The 22294-nt window shown below is 41.3% G+C and overlaps 1 protein-coding gene across 1 annotated transcript; it reads left to right on the top strand.

The window, feature by feature from the left end:
- Positions 1-956: 956 nt before the first annotated feature.
- On the top strand, positions 957-8063 carry LOC101833615 (arylacetamide deacetylase-like 4). The gene is made up of 4 exons (XM_005079401.4): positions 957-1157; positions 5375-5591; positions 6256-6319; positions 7297-8063. Exons 1-4 carry the CDS (start codon positions 990-992, stop codon positions 8054-8056), a joined length of 1209 nt encoding a protein of 402 aa, XP_005079458.2. The 5' UTR covers positions 957-989; the 3' UTR covers positions 8057-8063.
- Positions 8064-22294: the final 14231 nt, after the last annotated feature.

Below are 22294 nucleotides of genomic sequence, written 5' to 3'. Positions count from 1 at the left end.
TTCTGAAGCTGGGCTCGCTGGGTTGGGGTCTTGGAGGGGCTGATCTCTTTCCTGTGTGGGCGGCTCTTCTGAAGCTGGGCTCGCTGGGTTGGGGTCTTGGAGGGGCTGATCTCTTTCCTGTGTGGGCGGCTCTTCTGGAAGCCGGGAGCGGCCCAGAAGATGGAGGGGGATGGGTGATCCCCGCCGGAGACCCAATCTCACCTGAAGCTGGACTCCCTGGGTGCATCTGACTTTTTAATGTGGATCCTGAGGCTTGATCTGAGTTTGTCAGGCTTGTGTGGCAAGGACATCGGCCTGCTGAGCCATCCTGCCAGCCCAGACACTGGTTGTCATTGTTTTAATTAAAAAGTAAACTTATTCATGTGGGGGTGTGGGTGTGGGTGTGGATGTGTGTGTGTGTGTGTGTGTGTGTATACGTGCTTACTACAGCCCATCTGTAGAGGTCAGAGGATGACACTGAGGAGTCAACTCTCTCCTTGTACTATTGTTGGGATCAAACTCAGGTTTCAGACGCATTGGCAAGTGCTTTCATTTACCCGCTGATCATCTTGCTGACCATTAACTGATGGTTGTAATGAGAAGAGTCTCCTCAGGTCTGTATCCTGCATGTGTCTGTAAACAATCAGAGGGCAGTAAAACACAGAGTTCTGTTGAGATGTGCCTTGTTCACCTTAACCCGGACTCCATCGCTGAAGGAAGAGTATGTCATTCATACAGATGAAGTGTCAGGCCTTTTTGGCCTGTGCAGCCTTGTCAGGCCTCTTCTTGGGGCCCATAGATGCTGGGATGATAGTGAGAGTCTAAACCTGAGTTATCATTGGCTGGCTTCTGTGAAGTTCTGGGACACTGGTCAGGTCACTGTGCCAGACATACCCTGGCAGGAGAGGGTGGAGACAGCAGCATACAAAACAGGATCGGGTGCTCTTCTCAGAAGTTCTGAAGTAAGTTCCCCAGGCAACTGCTGCTGGGAGCTCTGGAGCATCTGGGTCATGGCTGTGCTGTGGATGCTGCTGCTAGTCGTGCTGCCCTCATTCTTACTGGGAGTCTTTGTGTGGGTTATTATCCAGCACTTTCTCACTACAGAAATTCCATCCACCCTCAAGCATCCGGTCAAGTTATGGTTTCTTCACTGCATGCTGCTGTATGTGATAACTTTGGTGAGTTTTCTCTTGGGCCCCACCATGGGTTGGGGGTGTTCTTTGAAGCTTACCATTCTCCTTTCAAGTCCTTCCCTTCTTTCTCTAGGTTCTAATAAGACAGAGTGGGGGATTCTCTTATCTCCCAACTCTCACCCTTCCCTTTTTCTTGTCTTCAGTTTCCCCTCTCTCCCTTGCTTCCTCCTCCTCTTCCTTCTTTTCTCTCTTCTTCCACTTCCTGTTTTTATTTTCTTCCTTGCTGAGAATGGATCTCACAATGTATCTAGAATGGCTTTATCATTAAACTGGCCTTCTGTTTCTCCCATCTCCTCAGGGATGAAATTACAGGCTGTGTCACTCAGCTTGTGTATGAAGCTGTTTTCTGAAGATAATGAAAATAGTTTCAGACGCAGGTGCTACCCCCTAAAGCCTGTTAGACTAAAACACACAAGGGGCTACTTTCCCCTCTCCCCTTGCTCCTTGTGACTGTCTCCTGGTGATTTCTTACATCCATGTGAGACCCTGAGGACAGGGGTGAACTTACTCAGCTTATTCTGAGCACAGGTCAGGCCCTCTGTGATGAAATCAGTGTCATGGATTCACCCAGCCCTTTAGCATAGGTGCACAAACAGTGGTGCTCTGTGTTGGCCTTCTGGGCTGGAAATTAGAGAGAGATCAGCTCATGACGATAGTTACAGCTAAATCGAGAAGGATTGTTTGGCCCCATATGAGAATGAGTCTTTGATGTTGAAATTGTGATTGGAAACCTGGCAGTTGCCAGATATTTCACAGTGATAACCTCAAAGGTCAGCTGAGGAGGATGTATAAGGAGGAAGTTGATGAGTGCACAGTGAGGCAGTCTGGTAAGCACTGCTGCTGTATTTGCACTGGTTCAAGAGCCCCTTGACTAAGTTCTCTATGACTCAGCGTCCTTGTCTGCAATGAAATAATGACTTCTGAATGAGCATGCTGGGGAAAAACATGTTGTAAAAAAAAAAAAAAAAGGCATGGTGGCGCATGCCTTTAGTCCCAGCACTCAGGAGGCAAGGCAGGCAGATCTCTGTGAGTTTGAGGCCAGCCTGGTCTACAGAGCAAGTTCCAGGTCAATCTCCAAAACAATACAGAAAAACTATGTCTCAGAAAAAAATGTTCATTTCCTGTGAAATTTCCCACCACAAACCATGAACCATGTTAGAGAAATAAGACAGTTTAAGGGCCACAAGCTTATTTGAGATCCTGGCAATACAAATTAGGGCCTTGCGTCCCCAAGGCACAGAAACATGTGGATCATTATAACCTTATTGTTTTCCTTTCACAACAGTCCCTAAGTTAAGCAACTGATGATGCTGGCTTGCTACATATGGTCACAGCAGATGTGGAGTTGGCTCTGCAGGGTGAGTTCTATATGAGAGACTCTGCCTGACCTCTCCAGGCCAGAGATCCCAGCCATACTCCCTATAAGAATGGTGAGCATGAAGAGATCCAAGAGGTTGATGTTCACACAGCCAAAAACATAGAAAAGAGAGAGAAGATGTTTATGTAGGAGAAAAAATAGCCTGGAAACATTCCATGGTTCCCAAGTGAGAAGCTTAGCCACGTTTTGTGTCCTGAACAACAAAAAAAAAGAATATTTACTCCTTCTTTGAAAGTGTCCTACATGCCTTGAATCTTGAACAATCCTTTATTATTTATTGTAGATGTAGACAACAGGAGTGAAATGGCGTGCATGGGGTTATTCTCCCCATAGACTTCTGGCTCAGTGGAAGGGAGACACCTAAGTCATTTTGCACTTGCAATAGTGTCTTCAGTGGCTTCCAGTGTGGGCAGTACAGTGATGGCCTCTAAGGAAGAAGCAGCCACCAATATAATACAGAGGGGGTGGGTGTCTTTATCAAGAATATGGCCTCTGATCTCTGATATTAGAGTCCTTTGGAGGCTTTTACTGCTTGACAGGCCTGAGAACCTCAATTTGACACCTGGAGATCACTTGTTCTTAGGAGTGTCATTGGTGGTTTCAGTCCTCTGTGGCACAACATCACTTGCAAAAGGAATTCTGAGGGCAACAGCAACAGTGGTTGTTGGGCTTATGCACAAATGTTCAAGGGCAGTTTGCTAAGCACATTGTACACATTAAGCAAAAACTATCAGGCTCCCCTCTGGTAGCTATGGATCCCCTAGCCATTGGATTTTGTCTTGGCTTCACAGTACCAGACATGAAGTCTCTAATATACAATGGGCATTGCATGCAATGGAAAGCTGTTGATTGTCCCCCAATAGTCGTATTACCTTCCACAATCAGGTACAGCTTGTCTGGCATTTGGTACTATGGCATGCAGCGACCATAGCTGAGCAGGGCTTTCTCCTCCAGTTCTCCTCCAGCAGCCCACATAGCACCTTCTGGCACTACGAAAAATAGCCAGTAAGATGAAAACTGCCACCTCTGTCCCAGGTTTATTTCTCCCTGTCCTGTAACCAGAGCACATGGTGTCTCTAGTAGTCTCACCAACTGCAGTGGCAAGATCCTTTATGTTTTACGGGGCCTCAGAAGTCTCTCCAGCCAACAACTTGTAGGGAGGAAAGCCCTCTCTGGCACCTGTGGTTTTCATTAACAAACTATGGCCTCTAGAAGGGCCCTGTGCACCCCTGCAGGTGCCTCTGCCCTTAAACTCTTTAACTCTTGTTCTAATAATCTATTTAAAAAGTAAACCAGGCCAAGTAGGACTCTATGGTGGTGGATGTGTCTTTGGTCCTGATTGTATTCCATCCTGTTTGCCACATGAGTTTGTGAAATGGCTACCCTTGTCACCGTCAATTCTCTGTGAGTGCCAACCTTTGCCACTGTGTTGTGGGAGGTGCTTGATAGTGGCTGTTTTTGTTCCTTTCTTACATGGAAATTCTGGGAAGAAGCCTGTAGTGATGTCCATCCAGACATATTTTCATCCTTCCCTGAAATGCACAGGTTCTACGCAGTGTCCTTACTATCATCTCTTGGGTCAAGTTGACTTATTTAAAGCCCCATGCACATCTGCTCTCCCCAATGGGGAAGAGGCACACACAGCTCCTTAGACTATCCTACAGTGATCTAAGTCACTAAAAGTCCATTGTGCCTTTTCTTGCATAGTGGGCAGGCAACTTGGGCAAGATGGCTTATGAAAATCTGCCAATATCCCAGGAGTCCATGGATTCTTGCAGTCACCAGATGTTGTAGGATTTTGTCAATTAATTTGTCAGGTTTCATATGTGTCTTAGTGGACCACAGCACTCCCAAGAATTTTACAGTTATGCATGGTCCTTTTAACCTGTTGGATTGATTATTCATCTTCCATCTCTATTTTAAGGTGCTCCTGCATGCCATTTAGGTTAATTGTCAATCTGTAGAACACTAAAAGTTTAGCAATCTGCTGTCTATGCGATGAAATTTTACAAAGGATAGGTAGGGTAGTAAAGCATGGTCCTGTGTCACCATCCCATGACAAGGAGCACACCTGTGAGATATGATTCTCAAGGTACTCTGCTGATGATTTCAAGAAAATACAAAATGGCCTTGAGATCCAGGGTCCAAAGAAACACTACAAAGTATGTATTAGCAAGGTCTAATGTTATGAAAATATTCTATCAATTGTCTCAATTATCCATCTGGTTCTTTCATCCTGAGGCACCTCCATGAGGTTTCCTTTCATTTTTCCCTCTGTCAGCTTGCTGTGACCACACCAAGCAATTTGGTGTAACCCAGAGCAAAGAGTAATAGCTGTAACCATTCTTGAAATTTGGGAAGACCTAGAGCAGTGGTCCCAGCGATGGGCTACCATATGTCACCTGTTAGTAGAAAAGGAAAGGTATGCCTCTGCTCATAGGACAGAAAAACCAGGTGACCTCCCTCCTCAGGAGCCTGTTATGAAAATACTTATCACAGTCACCTCATACATGGCTTAAGAGGGTACCACATCATCTCCACTTAAAATGCCGACCTCTTAACATTGACAGTGGAATTTGAATGTGAATTTTGATGGAGGGAGGCCAACACTCCAATCACAGCAACATCATCATTCATTCAGGTCATTTTGGGAATAAAATTTCAAATAGGTCCCCTATATGAAGAGAATGCACAGTAAGTTCTGTCCCCGTTGCACATGGAGTAAGCAGGTGACAAATGGCGAACACACCCGAGCAATGCTAAGTGGCTTCAGCAGCTACTCACACTCTCTTGTGCCTCACTGCCCATCCTCTACCTACTACAGGGGAACACACTAGAGAAACTGAGGATTTGTGCCATGCCCAGCTTTGTACAGTTTCTCCAAGGCCTAATGACAATAAAGAAGGATCCCAATGTGTTGGTGACTGACATGCATTTTGGGACAATCCCTGTGAGGCTGCTGAAGCCCAAGAAAGTGTCTTCCCAACCCCGGCAAGGCATCATCTTCTATCACGGAGGAGGTGCAGTGATTGGAAGCCTGGGTAAGGAGCTTACATTCGAGGTGGGGAGGAAGGTCTTTATCAAAGGTGGACTCTGACCCACGGTCTCATGGGGACTTGTCAGGAGGAAGGAGTTGGAGCCTCTTAAAGAGAAGATGGGCAGAGACCGGGGAGCTCACCCTAGTCAATGACTTATAGCTTATATAACAATATTTTCTATATTGGTCTAAGTCTAGAGAGGGGCCGCATGTCAGAGTAGGGCTGACCTAGAACTGGACATGATTCCTCCTTTGCTCTCCACTGATAGCACTGACCATTTCTGCCTGTTCACGACACTCTCAAGTTCATGCCCTCTCCTCAGCTTGGCTGACACAAGGTGGAGAGAATCCATTCCCTTCATCCCCTTCACTGCTGAACCCAAAGCACGTATCCTATCTCCACGTCTCATCTTCTCAAAAGAAGGGTCCCCAAAATATACTCAGGGCCTGTCATTGCTGCATTGCAGTCTCTCTCACACCCTTGATGTCCTCTCCAGTCTTGTCGCTTGTGTCTCTTCCCGCCCTTCACCTGCTGTAGCCACCGAACTTCTCTGAACTTCGGAGAGAAGATGTCCTCTCTGAGTCCACCAAGGTAGCTGCTGTCCCAGAGCTGTGGTGGGAAGTGTCTGGTTCTTGTCACCGCTTTAACACTGTGTCCTTTCTTGCAGACTGTTACCATAGCCTGGGCAGCCTCTTGGCCAGTGAGACAGACTCAGTGGTGCTGATGGTGGGGTGAGTGGCCTGAGACATATGGTGACTCATAGATGGTAGGGTAATTGTTGGAACCATCTGGATGGCATTAGGTCACAGAAAGGGGGACCAGACCCTAGGGAGTTCTTATTTGTTTGTTTGCTTTTAATATACAACTCCTGACATGGTCGAGCAGGTCACAATTCCCCAGACCTTGACAATCACTTAGTCACAGTTCCTGACATGGAGTGTGTGGAACCCTTGGCCCTTTAAATCGACAGTTGCTGCTGCTTCTTTCAGGTCTCCTGCTGTGGTCACTGCTGACTGTCTCCCTTACCATCTGTCTACTGCTGTGTTTGGCTTCTTTTGTCAGCATGGCTTCTGTGCTACCTCTCACTGCCACACCTGAGGATTCATCTCTGCTCTTGTATGGCCACTGGATAGTCCCTGTGTCTATGATACCACTGTTCCTCAGGCTTCTGAGTTCTCCCAAGGGCCAGGCATCGTCATCGTCAAACCGCTGAAGAGTCCAGTTGCCTGATGTCCTGTCACTTCTGCTTAATCACAGGAAAATAAGCATTAGAATGGATGCCTTATTACTAATGTTGGTAGCGACTTAAAGTGTGTTTAGGGGTGTTCACCGTGTGCCCAGCACATCAGTGAAAGGTGAATCCAGGAAGAGGTGAGACCAGACGAGTTAATTCCAGTAGCCTTTCCTGAATCTTTGCTGGTTGCTCTGTTTTCTAAGACAACATGTTTGAACTTGGTGGGTTCTGTGCAGGGTATATTCATCTATGGGAAGCACAGTGTGGGTGACAGTGGACCATCCTGGCCTCCCTCATTCTCAAGGTTTCTGAAGTCCATGAAGGAAAAGTGAGGGTCGCCATGTTTACTTGTTAGGATTGCTCTGGGGATGGAGTCAGGTTTGGTCCCTTTTGAGAGTAGAGGATGATGATTAAAATGGCCTCCAGTCACCCCCATTGCAAAGAAGCTCACAATATTTCCTCTTTCCTCCTTAGGTACCGCAAGCACCCTGTCCCTACCAGTGATTGTCTGAATACTTCCATCTACTTCTTGAAGAACCTGGAGTCCTTTGGGGTGGATCCATCCCAGGTGGTTCTCTGCGGAGAGAGTATTGGAGGTTGGGCTGTGGCCGTTGTCATGCAGGCCTTAATCAGCATTCCCAGTCTACCCCAGATCAAGGCTCAAATACTGATTTGTCCACTCTTGAATTTCATCAATTTTCAGTTACCATCACATCAGCAGAACAAAAATGTGCCATTCCTTACCAGAGACATTTTGTTTATGTGTTTGTGTAAATTCCTGGACATTGACCCCTCTTGGAAAGATGCCATGTTGACAGGTGCTGCCATACCTCTGGAAGACTGGAAGAAATACAGGAAATGGCTCAGCTATGACAACATCCCCAAAAGGTTCTGGAGCCCAGATCCACAACCTGAGACTCTTGGGCCTTTTAATGAGGCCGCCTACCTAGAAACCAAACAAGCTTGTTGTGCAAAAATTTCACCTCTTCTAGCAGATGACAAGATCATTGCTCAGCTTCCTAAGACACTTCTGGTGAGCTGTGAGCATGACATCCTCCGGGATGATGCCTTGCTCTACAAGAGGCGCTTGGAAGAGCAGGGGGTCCCTGTGAGCTGGTACCATGTGGAAGATGGCTTTCATGGGTGCATATTGTTGTTTGATAAGAAGTGTTTTTCCTTCCCCTGCTCTATGAAACTTATAAATGCCATCATCAGTTACATAAAGAGAATTTGATAGTAAACTTGGGCTTTCTGTGGACCAGGGCAAGGAAGACCTATGCTTCAGCTGGGGCCTTTGCTCAGTTACATGTTTTTTGGGAAAGGAGATGCTGATGCCATCCTTGATCCAGGAAGAAATGAGGATCTGTACGCAAAGAACTCTTGGCTTCCTTCTCAACAAAGTCTCATTTGTTCCCTTCTTACACAACTAATATCATGTTTTGGATCCAACCACAGTCTCTACTCTTTTATTAGGTAAAATACATATTGTAGTCATAAAAATGTTCTTTGAAATTTTTGAAGGTTTACACAGACCTATGTAGAGTAAATGCCATGCAGTCATGCTGTCACTGGTGAATCCTTACTCACTATGACCTCAACCTTCCTATTGAAGCCGTCACATGTTTGCCCCTGAGGGCCAGGTCACTGATCACAACTCCACTCACATTGCTTCTATCTCGCCTGAGAAATTATTTTCAATGAAACTATCTACAAATAGTCAATATTTCCTTTTTGTTGTTGTGGTTGTTGTTTTGGTTTTTCTCGACATGGTTTCTCTGTATTGTTTTGGAGCTTGTCCTGGAACTCCCTCTGTAGACTAGACCAGGATGGCCTTGAATGCACAGAGATCTACCTGCTTCCAGAGTGCTGGGATTAAAGGCATGCACCAATCTTAGCCTCAATTTTGTCATGATTTCTAAAGATAGAGTTTCTGTCCTGTGTGGTCCCGCAGCCGTCTATTCCCAAATAAATACACAGAGGTTAATATTAATTATAAACTCTTTGGTGGATGGCTAAGGCTTCTTATTGGCTAGCTCTCTCTCTTAATTATTAATCCATTTCTATTAAACTATGTATTACCATGAGGCTGTGGCTTACTCATAATTCTCTGGCTACATGGTGTCGCCCTGGTGACTCTCTCTGTCTTCCTCTTCCCAGCATTCTCCTCACCTTGTGGTCCACTTATCCTTCCTGTTTGGCTACATCCTGCCTGTCCATTGGCTGAAACAGCTTTATTTATCAACCAACAGGAGAAACACATATTCACAACTTACACAAGGACATCCACCATCAGACTTCTGTGGGAATGTTCAAGAAACAGAGGTGGGAAAGAGGCACTGTGTTGGGATACAGAGGGATGGGTGAGCTCTGAGTGCCATGCCTCTCTCCTGGAATCACATTTCTTAGAATTGCTATCCCAGATCCCTGTCCACTATAAGATGGATTCTCATAGCCACAGCTATGTTGGGAACACTGGGAGTCCCCTAGTATATAGCAAATGTTTCCCTAAGTGAAGAAGGTATTAAGTTCATACGTCATTCACATGTTACAAGGGCGCTTACCCTATTGTTATCCAGACCACAAAAGTGATGAGTTGCTGGCATTCTCCTATGCAACTGTGCCTATTCTGGAATCTGCTCTCTCATCTCTGAGGGTGATGTAATGTGTTCCTTTTAGTGGTTCAGCAGTCACTTTTCCTTGTGTCCTGCTTGTCCTGATTAGACAGCATGCTTACTCTCAGCAGTCAAGGCAAGTGCAGGTTTTGCACAGTAGGCCAGTTTTGCCATGAAAAAACAAACTCCATATGGAGTGTACTCAGTGCCTATCATCCTCTGGGGAGTCGATCAGTGATGCCAAGAGCAGTTGTGTCTCACATAAACATAATTCTAAGTTATTACAACATTTAAATGACACATTATATAGGTCTTTGAAGTGTTGAAGATTACCTATCTTTGCAGACTATATTTCTTTGCACTAGAAAACCTGACTAATATCAGTTTAACAAACATGGGCAAATATTAACCTGTAGTTATTATTAACCTATATAGCTAAAAGACTAAAGCTTCACATTATAAAAATAAACAGTGCAGTATGAGGACAATGTCCTCAAAATTGTGGCAATAGACAAAAATATCTTAATCATAGGTAGAAATATATAATGCAATATGACAAAACTAACTTTTTTTTTGGTTTTACGAGACAGGGTTTCTCTGTTTTGGAGGCTGTCGGTCCAGCCTGGCCTGGAACTCACAGAGATCTGCCTGCCTCTGCCTCCCGAGTGCTGGGATTAAAGGCGTGCGCCACCAACGCCCGGCTGACAAAACTAACTTTAATTTGCATCAATATATAAAATATCTTAAGCAGAAATAAAAACATACATACAGTATGACAAAAATAATTTTACATTTGCATCAATATACAAAAACATTTTAAACAGAAGTGGGAACATATACATAATATAACAAATATAATATTGAATTTGTATCAGTATACAAATTATCTTAAACAGGAATAAAAAATTTGAATTTGTATCAATATACCAGAATCCATACACATGCAAAGTATTTAATACTGATTATAGTTTACAAGTAGATATAATAATCTACCTTATTATCCTGCCATATCTCTTCCCCTTTCTCCTATTCCATACAAGGTCCCTGAGTCTAGTCTCTATTGTTCTGCCCCCAACCCTATAACAACTGATTAGCAACCCCCTACATATTGCTGGTAAAAACCAATACCAGCCAGCCCACCTACAGGGAAAGAGGGCATAAGTTTCTTAGAATATCTGGGGGAGGGGAGGGCAATGGTATCTCTATGAGAACCTGTAAAAGACTAAAGCCTTGGTTAAGTCTCATGAGGACTAGCTGTAACACTTGTAGACAGTCTCTGAGTAATAAGTAGAGTTGATCTGAAGTTCTGACTAGGGTGGTGGAACATCTCAGTTTACCACCTTGGAATTGTCCTGAGCAGTTTATAGCTATAAACTGATCTCTGAATAGTGCTTATTAGATCAATAGTTTTATTATGACTCAGGTAGAATAGTTGATGTGGGGCTCCCATCATCCTTTTGGAGACTTCAGAGATAGCTGTTAAAATTTATTATTCACTCTGGAAAACTAAAAATTTTAGATAGTAGTATACCTAAAGAAAAGTTCTAAAGCATCACAATAAGTATAAGGGGAAAAAGATTTATGACAATAGTCCCTAGATTTTGGTTTTCTTCTGTTCCACATCAGGTGGCTCTTCTGATATGAGACAGAGACTTTGAATTTTTAACAACATGCTTGGATTTAGAGGAGAGAGCCACACTCCAACTGCAAAACCAGCTTTATGTTATAATTGTGTCAGGACTAAGAATAGTATGAGAAGTAAAGAGATTTTAATTTTTAGGTAGTAAGATTTGATGGGAGAGTCCTTTGTATATGTTAATAAAGCACTACTGGCCAATAGGGAAGCCAGATAGGTGGGACTAGGAGTCTAGGAGGATTCTGGGAAATGTAGTGAAGGAGCTGGTTGCCATGGGACTCCTGGGAGGAACAAACACAGCAGAAGTGTGTCCTAGCAAAGATAAGTACTTGTAAAATATATGTGTGTAATATAATCAAGTCAGACCTAGCCAATAAGAAACCAAGCATACAGCCAACAGCTTCATAATTAATATAGTGTCTTGTGTGTTATTTGGGACTGACGTGGCTCAGGGACCAGGCTGGCAGGAAGGCAACACATTACAGAGATTTTTACCCTGTAGAGAATAATTTGTTCAATTAGGTCAGATTTTTCTATACGTGATATTTTTTCTGGATAGTTTTCCCCTTCTGTATTAGATGTCTAGATGTCCAAAGTATTTTGTCTTCTTGAAGATAGGTATTTCTATTTTCATGTAAAGACAAAACAGAACCCTGCCCCAACCCTTATAGGGTGAGTTTTCTTTTTAGCATGTTGAATTGCCATATTGGTTGAGAAACAATCACTTGTCCTAATTAAGAGGTCTCTACTGTTCAAATCAAATCTTCCTATATTTGATGGTATTTATAGCTTTTCTTCTCCTGTGGAAACAAAAGCAAAAACCCTTCCCCAATGTAACACATATACTGGTTTCCATTCTGAGGTCAACACATCTTAAAGTACATGGGCTGATTTAGCTCAGTGGTTTTTTTTCTATTGTCCAATTTCTCTCCACAACTGTCATTCATTTCTTATTAGAATTTAGAAAAATTTAGAGTTAGTAAGGCATTATGCAATCTATCTCTGGGGGTCTTTATTGTTTCTTCCTGTTTTTTGTTTCTTTTTTGTTTCTTTCTGTTTATTAAGAGTCTCTTTTAAAGTTCAATTAGATCCTTTGGATTGTGTGTTATACTTCTAATATGCCTTATATTGTAATATTCAAAAAACTGTTTCATTTTACTAGAGTATTAATTTGTGCAGGTATTCCCATGATGGCCATGACTTCTAATAGGTGTGTAATTATAGAATCAGCCTTTTCAGAACTCAAAGCAGTTGCCTATTGAAATCCTGAACATACCTATAGTATAGTATATATATTTTAATTTTCCAAATTCTTCAAAATGAAACATATCCATTTGCCAAATTTCATTACTTGGCATACCTGCAGGTTTCCTTCCTGCAGGTAATGGAGTTTTATACACAAAGAACAAGTAGGAATTTTTTTTACAGTTTTCTTGGCTTGTTGCCAAGTGATATAAAATCCTTTTTCAAACCTTTGCCATTGACATGGTGTTTTTTATGGAATTCTGAGTCTTCCAGTATATTTCCTACTAACTGTTCAGTTTCATCATTACCCTGTTCTAGAGGGCCTGGAAAACTCATATGAGATCTGATATGTACATATTTACTTCCTATTCCTGACTATTTGTAATTCTATAAATAACAAAGTTAATTCTGATTCATCAGGAATAAGTTCATGTGTAAAACAACACTTTCTGAATGTCGAGAGTCAGTAACTACATTAATACATTAATGAAGAAAATCCATTAATACCATGAGAATAACATATACTTCTGACGTTTGGATAGACTCATAAGCACTTTAAGCCACTTTACTTAAATTTCCTGACATATAACCTGCCTTTCCTGATTTATTTGCATGAGTATAGAACATATGGACTCCAAAGGTGGTTGTTCCCCATACAATGTGAGAAAGGACACAATTGGTTCTTTATATGAATTGAAGCTTCTCGCTTTTGTGACATCTGCTGGTAGTCTCTCCCAAAAAGTTCCTCCAAGCTCTTTGCCAATGTTCATTTTTTTCCCATAAAGAGGAAATTTCCTCAATAATAAAAGGTTCTACAATTTCTTTTTTCCTCGACATATGTTTTCATTTAAATTAGAAACATGCATGCTTCACAAGTCAATCCCAGCTCCCTCTCCCACCCCTCCTCCATTGTCCCTCCACCAGTCCCCCTAACCCCCTACCTAATCCCTACACCATTCCCCAGGGAGGGTGAGGAACTTCATGAGGGAATCTCCAGAGTCTGTAATTTCACCCAGGGAAGTACCTAGGCATTCCCCATGTGTCCAGGCCGAGAGAGCATCCCTCCATGTGGAATGGGCTCCCAAAGTTCATTCATACACCATGGTAAGCACTGATCTACTACCCAAGGCCCCAGAGATTACTGAGGCCTCCTCACTGAAACTACATTCAGGGAGTCTGGATAAGTCCCCTGCTGGCTTCTCAGCCATAAGTCTGGGGTTCAAGAGCTCCCCCTTTTCCGGTGAGCTGTCTTTATGGGTTTCACCAGCACGGTCTTGACCCCATTGCTCATCATTCCTCAATCTCTGTCACTGTGTTCCAGGAGTTCAGTTCAGTGTTTAGCTGTGGGTATCTGTCTCTGCTTCCATCAGTCTCTGGATGAAGGTTCTAGGATGGCATATAAGGTAGTCATCAACCTTATTATCAGGGAGGGGCTATTAATGTAGTCTCTCTGCTATTGCTTAGTTTGCCAATTGGTGTTATCCTTGTAGATATCTGGAAATCTCACTAGTGTCAGCTCTCTCCTCAAACCTATAATGACTCCATCTATTATGGTGTCTCTCATCCTGCTCTCCTCTATTTTTTCCTCGACTCAACCTTCCTGTTCCCCCATGCCTTCTTCTCCCCTCCTCTTATCCCCCTCTCTTTTTCCTGGTTCCCTCTACCCTCCCCTGATGTTCCAAATCTGCTCAGGAGATCTTGCCTCATTCCACTTCTCTGGAGGTACCCTGCATATCTCTTGGGAACCTTCCTGTTTCCCAGACTCACTGACACTGCGATTGTAGGCTGACACTCCCCTAATCCCTGTCTAAAATCCATATATGAGTGAGTACATACCATGTTTGTCTTTTTGTGACTGGGTTACCTCACTCAGGATGCCATTTGCCTGAAAATTTCAAGATTCCATTGTTTTTTTTTCTGCTGAGTAGTACTCCATTGTGTAAATATACCACATTTTCTCTATCCCCTCTTCAGTTGTGAGGCATCTAGGTTGCTTCCAGGATCTAGCTATTACAAATAATGCTGTTATGAACATAGTGGAACATCCTTGTTGTATGAATGTGCATCTTTTGTGTATATGCGTAAGAGTGGAATTGCTGGGTCTTGTGGTAGGCTGATTCCCATTTTTCTGAGGAATCTCCATACTGATTTCCAAAGTGGCTGTAGGAGTTGGCACTCCCACCAGCAGTGGAAGAGTGTTCCCCTTTCTCCACATCCTCTCTAGCATAAACTGTCATTGGTGTTTTTGATTTTAGCCATTCTGACAGGAGTAAGATGATGTCTCGGGGTTGTTTTGATTTGCATTTTCCTAATGGCTAAGGATGTTGAGCACTTTCTTATGTGCCTCTCAGCCATTTTAGACTCCTCTATTGAGAATTCTCTATTTAGTTCATTCCCCCGTTTTATAATTGGATCCTTTGGTGTTTTGGAGAATTGCTTCTTGAGTTCTTTATAAATTTTGGAGATCAGCCCTCTGTCAGATATGGAGTTAGTGAATATCCTTTCCCAACCTGTGGGTTGCCTTTTTGTCTTGTTGACTGTGTCCTTTGCCTTACAGAAGCTTCTCAGTTTCAGGAAGTCCCATTTATTAACTGCGGATCTCAGTGTTTGTGCTACTGGTGTTATGTTCAGGAACAGTCTCCTGTACCAATTCATTCAAGGAGGTACTACAATTTCTACTGGGTCCATTTCTTTCAATTCATGAAGAGTATATGTACCTTTTAGCATCAACTCGGAAACCTTTCCCATACATGTATGTAATTATTTACTCTATTTGTGTGGTAAGAATATACATTCTAAGACAACATCTTCACTCTGCATTAGTATTCCTGTAGAGGAATGCACAAAGGATTGAATAACCAGAATGCAGTCAAGATCCAGACCCAAATGATTCACATGTGCATCCTGCAATTTTTTTTTCCACAGAAAAGTCAATTCTCTCTCCGATTCTGCTGATAATTCTCTGGGACTATTCACATCCTTGTCATCTTTTAAAGTTTGAAACAAATTATTCAGTTATTCAGTTCTGTAGTGGTTACTACAATAGTGGTCCATAGATGGGCAATATCTCCCAGCAATTTTTGAAAGTCATTTAGTATCCACAATTGATCTCTCCTGATTTGTACCTTTCATGGTGGAATTTTTGTAGACCTATTTTATATCCTAAGGAATTAACTGTATCTCCTCTTTGTATTTTTTCAGGAACAGTTTGTAATCCCCAGCAAAACTTACCTTACTTCTTTTTAAGCACCTTTATAAAGTATGTACATTTGAATCAGCTAATTAGATGTTGTCTACATAATGGTAAATTATAGACTGTAGAAACTGTGCATGAATTATTTCCTATGGCTGCCACACAAATATTGGGACAGGGCAGAGCTATTTAACATTCCCTGTTTAACACTGAAATCTCTTAACAGGCTGAGAATTTTAAGTAGGCACCATGAAGGAAAATTTTTCCACTAACTTTTTCTTGTAGAGGTATAATGAAGAAACAGTCTTTCAAGTCAATAACTATAATAGACCATCCTTTAGGAAATAGACAAGGCAAAAGAATTCCAGGTGTTAGAAAGTCTATCTGTGGGCATGGAAATGAGGATACACTAGACCAGTATACTAGAAGTGGAGTTTATTAGGGGAAAGAATTTACACAGAAGCAAGTGATTGTTGCTGTGCTCCGGCTCCAGGCATACAGGCACTACAACCCTGATGCTCTCCACAAGCCGAAGAAGGGGCTCTAAGCCCCAGTTCTATCCCTTTTAACCCATTGTGTCCACACCTGTGACCATGCCCAAAAAGGTGTGATCAGTGCTGCAGGTACGGGTGGTGTGTGTGAATTTATCAGCTGAATTACTTCATTTGTAGCAATCAAATCTGTTAGCATTCTCCATTTTCCAGATTTCCTTTTAATAAAAAAATAAAAGAATTCTAAAGGCTGGTTGATTCATCAATATGTTGAGAATTTAGCTGCTCCAGAACCAGCTATTCTATTCAAAGACCTGTAGTTTTTCTGATGTCAAATGTCATTGATTGACACAGAAAGGTGTGTAAGTTAAGCATTTGAAAAGCAGGGCTATTGGTACCTCTGATAGATCAACAGCTATTGTGCCCTGTTTTTTCACAGCCTGAATGCTTGGTGAATGTTGTCTATACTACCTTTTAATATTTTACCCAGAAACATGATTTTGTTTATGGTCTGTTTCTAAGATTAGAAGAATGTTAATCTAGGTATTCCATTGCTGTAACAAACAAAAACCCCATAGGTTCACTATTTGTTAGCTGCATATGGCCTCAATTTTCCTCTCTGCCCTTCTGGCCCTATACACTTGACACATTCTGTGCATCATTTTACCGAAGACAAATTTCCAGTCCCTTAAAAACTGACCATCTACCTCCTGAAGAGGCCAATTTTGATGTCAAGATTTGGTGTAATTCTAGTCACATCTTTCCCTGTGTTCAAAAGACCTTCAATGATAATGTCATTTATTTGTACCCTTAGCTTTGGTCTTTGATAATTTGTATAAGTTCCCCAAAATATTTCTTTTATGATTTCTCTTGGAATTTTTCTTAATGTTCTAAACTTGTTCTGTCATCCAGAATAGTATTTTTTTTACAATAGGCACTGGATCCTTTAAGTGCTCTGAGGATGAGTTTCCCCCACAGTGAATGAGTGAACCACATTTGACATGAGGGTCCATAAAGGACCCCCAGGGTGTTTCCTGATGCTAATTGCCTTTGTCTCTTGTTGATCTGCATTTATTGATCCAATGTTATCCTTTGCCAAAACTTTGCATACCCCAGAATGCAAGGAACTTCAATTTGGATTAGAAGAAATTTTGTTTCTAGGAATGCCCTGTCTACATTACCTTTTTTAGGTGGCCCTGTTTGTCACAATTAAAACATTTGACATTTTGGTGTCTCTTTATGCCTTGCTTATTTTACCTTCCAAAGCCAGTGTCAAGTCTGCCAATTTCCCATAACCATTCTCCATGGTCTGCTTTTTTTTTCAGTTAATTTCCCACTGTCCTATTCCAAACTCCGTATCATTTTACTCAGTTTACTTTTTGGCAATATTATAAACCATTTTTAAGGATGCAGTATAAATTGCCAGACTAATAAACCTATAGCTGAAAGTATATTCATCCCAGCTAGGTTGCTCTTCTCTTCTAGCATCCCACCCATAGCAGAAATGAGCAGGGTCCTAATTGCTTGTACAGTGGTATTTCCTGCCATTGACATGGGAAAGGTTTACAAATTGTAAACTCTGATTCATATATTTATTTAGCCATTCATTTGTTTATTTGTTGGTCTAACGTTGTCAAGTAATTTACCTAGGTTAAAATCCTCAGAGAACCCCCCTGCCCACTGCTTGAGGTGAGTGTGGGCTCTTCTCGGAGCCCCAACTCCTGACATCCCCCTGCTTCAATCGTTCTGGGCCTGCCCCTCACCTAGAGTGTCTCAGACACACCTGCACCCATCGTGAGACCCACCAGAGTATTGGACTGCTTGAACCCACCAGAAGAGAACCTTAGACCCGTACCCACCAGGAGAGGAAGAGACCCCACAAGCTCCCATAGAAGAAGGAGGGATGGGAAGATGACAAAACACTCAGCAACAGAAAAAACAATATGACCCCACCAGAATCTAGAGACTCTACACCAGGAAGACCCGAACATCAACACAGATGACACAGAAAAGAATGACCTTCAAAACAACATCATGAATATGATAGAGACCTTCAAAGAAGATGTGAGAAAATCCTTTAAAGGAATAGAAGAAAAAATAAACCAAAAAAATGCAAGAAATCTCTTAAACAAAGCCAGTAAAAACAATCAAATGGATGAAGGAAGCAATTCAAACAAGCTCAAGACCTGAAAACTAAAATTGAGGCAATAAAGAAAACACAAACTGAGGGAATGCTGGAAATGGAAAAGCTGAGTAAATGATCAGGAACTGCAGATGCAAGCATAATCCACAGAATACAAGAGATGGAAGACAGAATCTCAGGTGCTGAAGATAAATTAGAGGAAATAGATTCATCAACCAAAGAAAATCTTAAATTCAACAAATCCTTAACACAAAATATCCAGGAAATATGGGACACCATGAAAAGACCAAACCTAAGAATAATAGGTATAGAAGAAGGCAAAGAAACCCAGCTCAAAGGTGCAGAAAATATATTCATCAAAATCATAGAAGGAAACTTCCCCAACCTGAAGAAGGACATACATGCCCATGAAAGTACAGGAAGCTTACTAAACACCAAAAAGACTGTACCAAAAACAAAGTTCCCTCATCACATAATAATCAAACACTAAACATACAGAATAAAGAAAGAATATTCAGAGCAGCAAAGGGAAAAGGCCAAGCAACATATAAAAGCAAACCTATTAGAATTACACCTGACTTCTCAATGGAAATCGTGAAAGCCAGACAGTCCTGGATAGATGTTCTACAAACCCTAAGAGACCACAGATGCCAGTCCAGATTACTATACCCAGCAAACTCTCAATCACTACAGATGGAGAAAACAAGATATTCATGACAAAACCAGATTTACACAATACATATTCACAAATCCAGCCCTACAGAAAGTTCTGAAAGGAAATCTCCAACCCAAGGAAATTAACTACACTCACAAAAATATAGGTAAGAGATAATCTCACTCTACCAAAAGTCAGAAATAGAGGAAAAACTCACACACAATACCACCACCAAAAATTAATCCAAAGCAAACAAGAAACAACAATCTATGGTCATTAATATCCCTCAATATCAATGGTCTTAACTCATCTATAAAAAACACAGGCTAACAGAAAGGATACCAAGACAGAATCCATCCTTCTGCTGCATACAAGAAACACACCTCAATTACAAAACAAGACATTACCTCATAGTAAAGGATTGGGATAAGATTTTCCAATCAAATGGACCCAAGAAACAAGCTGATGTAGCTATCCTAATATCTAACAAATTATGCTTCAAACTAAAATTAATCAAAAGAGATGAAGAAGGTCATTTCATATTCATCATAGAAAAAATACATCAGGATGAAGTCTCAATTCTGAACATCTATGTACCAAATACAAAGGCACCTACATTCATAAAAGAAACATTATTAAAGCTCAAATCACACATTAAACCTCACAAACTTATACTGGGGGACTTCAACACCCCACTCTCACCACTAGACATGACCACCAAATAGAAACTTAACAAAGGACTAACAGAAGTTATGACCCAATTGGGTTTAACAAACATCTATAGAATATTCCATCCAAACACAAAAGAATATACCTTCTCAGTGCCACATGGAACCTTCTCTGAAATTGACCACATACTTGTCAATACAGCAAACCTCAACAGACACCAAAAAATTGGAATAACCCCCTGTATCTTATCAAACCACCATGGCTTAAAATTAGAATTCAACAACAGCACAAATTGCAGAAACCCCACAAACTCATGGAAATTGGACAATGCTCAATTGCATCACTCCTGGGTAAAGGAAGAAATAAAGAAATAAATCAAATACTTCCAAGAATTCAATGAAAATGAAAGCACAACATACCCAAACCTACAGAGCACTCTGAAAGCAGTTCTAAGAGGAAAGTTCATAGCACTAAGTGCCCACATGAAGAAACTGGAGAAGAGCTAGAGAATTAACAGAACACCTGAAAGCTATAGAACCAAAAGAAGCAAACTCACCCAGGAAGGCTGGATGTCAGGAAATAATCAAATTGAGAGCTGAAATCAATAAAATAGAAACAAAGAAAACAATACAAAGAATCAATGAAACAAAGAGTTGGTTCTTTGATAAAATCAACAAGATAGACAAACCTATATCCAACCTAACCAAAAGGCAGAGAGAGAAAATGAAAATTAACAAAATCAGAAATGAAATGGGGGACATAACAACAGACACTGGGGAAATCCATAGAATCATCAGGTCACACTTTGAAAATTTAAAGGAAATGGATGATTTTCTGGATAGATATCAATTACAAAAATTAAATCAACAACAGATAAACAATTTAAATAGACCTATAACCCCTAAAGAAATAGAAGCAGTCATCAAAAGTCTCCCAACTAAAAAAAGTTCAGGGCCAGATGGTTTCAGTGCAGAATTCTAACAGAAATTCAAGGAACAGCTAATACCAATACTCTTCAAATTGTTTCACACAATAGAAGCAGAAGGACCACTACCAAACTCTTTTTATGAAGCTACAAACACCTTAGTACCCAAACCACACAAGATACAACTAAGAGATAGGGAACTACAGACCAATCTCCCTCATGAACATTGATGCAAAAATAGTCAATAAAATACTGGGAAATCAAATCCAAGAACACATCAGAAAAATCATCCACCATGATCAAGTAGGCTTCATCCCAGGAATGCAGGGATGGTTCCACATAAGAAAATCCACCAATGTAATCCACCATATAAACAATCGGAAAAAGAAAAACCACATGATCATCTCACTAGATGCAGAAAAAACCTACAACAAAATCCAGCACCACTTCATGATAAAGGTCTTGGAGAGATCTGGGATAACAGAAACATACCTAAACATAATAAAAAGCTATATTTAGCAAACCGACAGCCAACATCAAACTAAATGGAGAGAAACTCAATGCAATGCTTCTAAAATCAGGAACAAGGCAAGGTTGTCCACTCTCCACATATCTCTTCAGTATTGTACTTGAAGGTCTTGCTGGAGCAATAAGACAACAAAAGGAGATCAAGGGGATACAAATTGGAAAGGGAGAAGTCAAACTGTCACTTTGCTGATGATATGATAGTTTACATAAGTGACCTGAAAAACTCTACCGGGGAACTCCTACAGCTGATAAACACCTTCAGCAAAGTGACAGGATACAAAATTAATTCAAAAAACTCAGTAGCCAATAAATGTGCTGAGAAAGAAATCAGAGAAACATCACCCTTTACAATAGCCACAAACATAAAATATCTTGGGGTAACTCTAGCCAAACAGATGAAAGACCTGTATGACAAGAACTTTGAGTCTTTAAAGAAAGAAAGAAATATGATACCAGAAAATGGAAAGATCTCTCATGCTCTTGAATAGGTAGGATCAACACAGTAAAAATAGCAATCTTACAAAACCAATCTACAGATTCAATGCAATCCCCATCAAAATACCAGCACAATTTTCACAGACCTCAAAAGGACAATCCTCAAATTTATGTGGAAAAACAAAAGACTCAGGATAGCCAAAAACCCTGTACAATAAAGGAACTTCAGAAGGCATCACCAGCCCTGACTTCAAGCTCTACTACAGAGCTATAGTAATGCAAACAGCTTGACTGACACAAAAAATAGACAGGTATACCAATGGAATTTAGTTGAAGACCCTGATATTAACCCACACACCTGTAAACACCTGGTCTTCAACAAAGAAGCTAAAAATATACAATGTAAAAAAAAGCATCTTCAACAAATGGTGCTGGCATAACTGGATGCTGGCAGGTAGAAGAATGGGGATAAATCCATGTCTATTGTCATGCACAAAACTTGAGTCCAAATGGATCAAAGACCTTAACATAAATCCAGCCACACTGAACCTCTTAGAAGAGAAAATGGGTGGTACCCTTGAACAAATAGGTACAGGAGACCGCTTCCTGAACATAACACCAGTAGCACAGACACTGAGGTCAACAATTAATACATGAGACCTCCTGAAACTGAGAAGCTTCTGTAAGGCAAAGGACACAGTCAACAAGTCAAAAGGCAGCCCACAGAATGGGAAAAGATATTCACTAACCCCACATCTGACAGAGGGCTGATCTCCAAAATTTACAAAGAACTCAAGAAGCAAATCTCTAAAACACCAAAGGATCCAATTAAAAAGTGGGCTACAAAGCTAAACAGAGAATTCTCAATAGAGGAGTCTAAAACAGCTGAGAGGCACTTGAGAAAGTGCTCAACATCCCTAGCCACCAGGGAAATGCAAAT

Source organism: Mesocricetus auratus, unplaced genomic scaffold (assembly GCF_017639785.1).
Source record: "Mesocricetus auratus isolate SY011 unplaced genomic scaffold, BCM_Maur_2.0 Super-Scaffold_100042, whole genome shotgun sequence".
NCBI classification, from domain to species: Eukaryota; Metazoa; Chordata; class Mammalia; order Rodentia; family Cricetidae; genus Mesocricetus; species Mesocricetus auratus.
This window is presented reverse-complemented; position numbering and strand designations above follow the sequence as displayed.

Coding starts and splice junctions, on each gene's coding strand:
- LOC101833615 (XM_005079401.4), top strand. CDS start 990: ATGGCTGTGCTGTGGATGCTGCTGCTAGTCGTGCTGCCCTCATTCTTA. Junction 1,158..5,374: donor TGCTGTATGTGATAACTTTG/GTGAGTTTTCTC, acceptor TACCTACTACAG/GGGAACACACTAGAGAAACT. Junction 6,320..7,296: donor TCAGTGGTGCTGATGGTGGG/GTGAGTGGCCTG, acceptor TTTCCTCCTTAG/GTACCGCAAGCACCCTGTCC.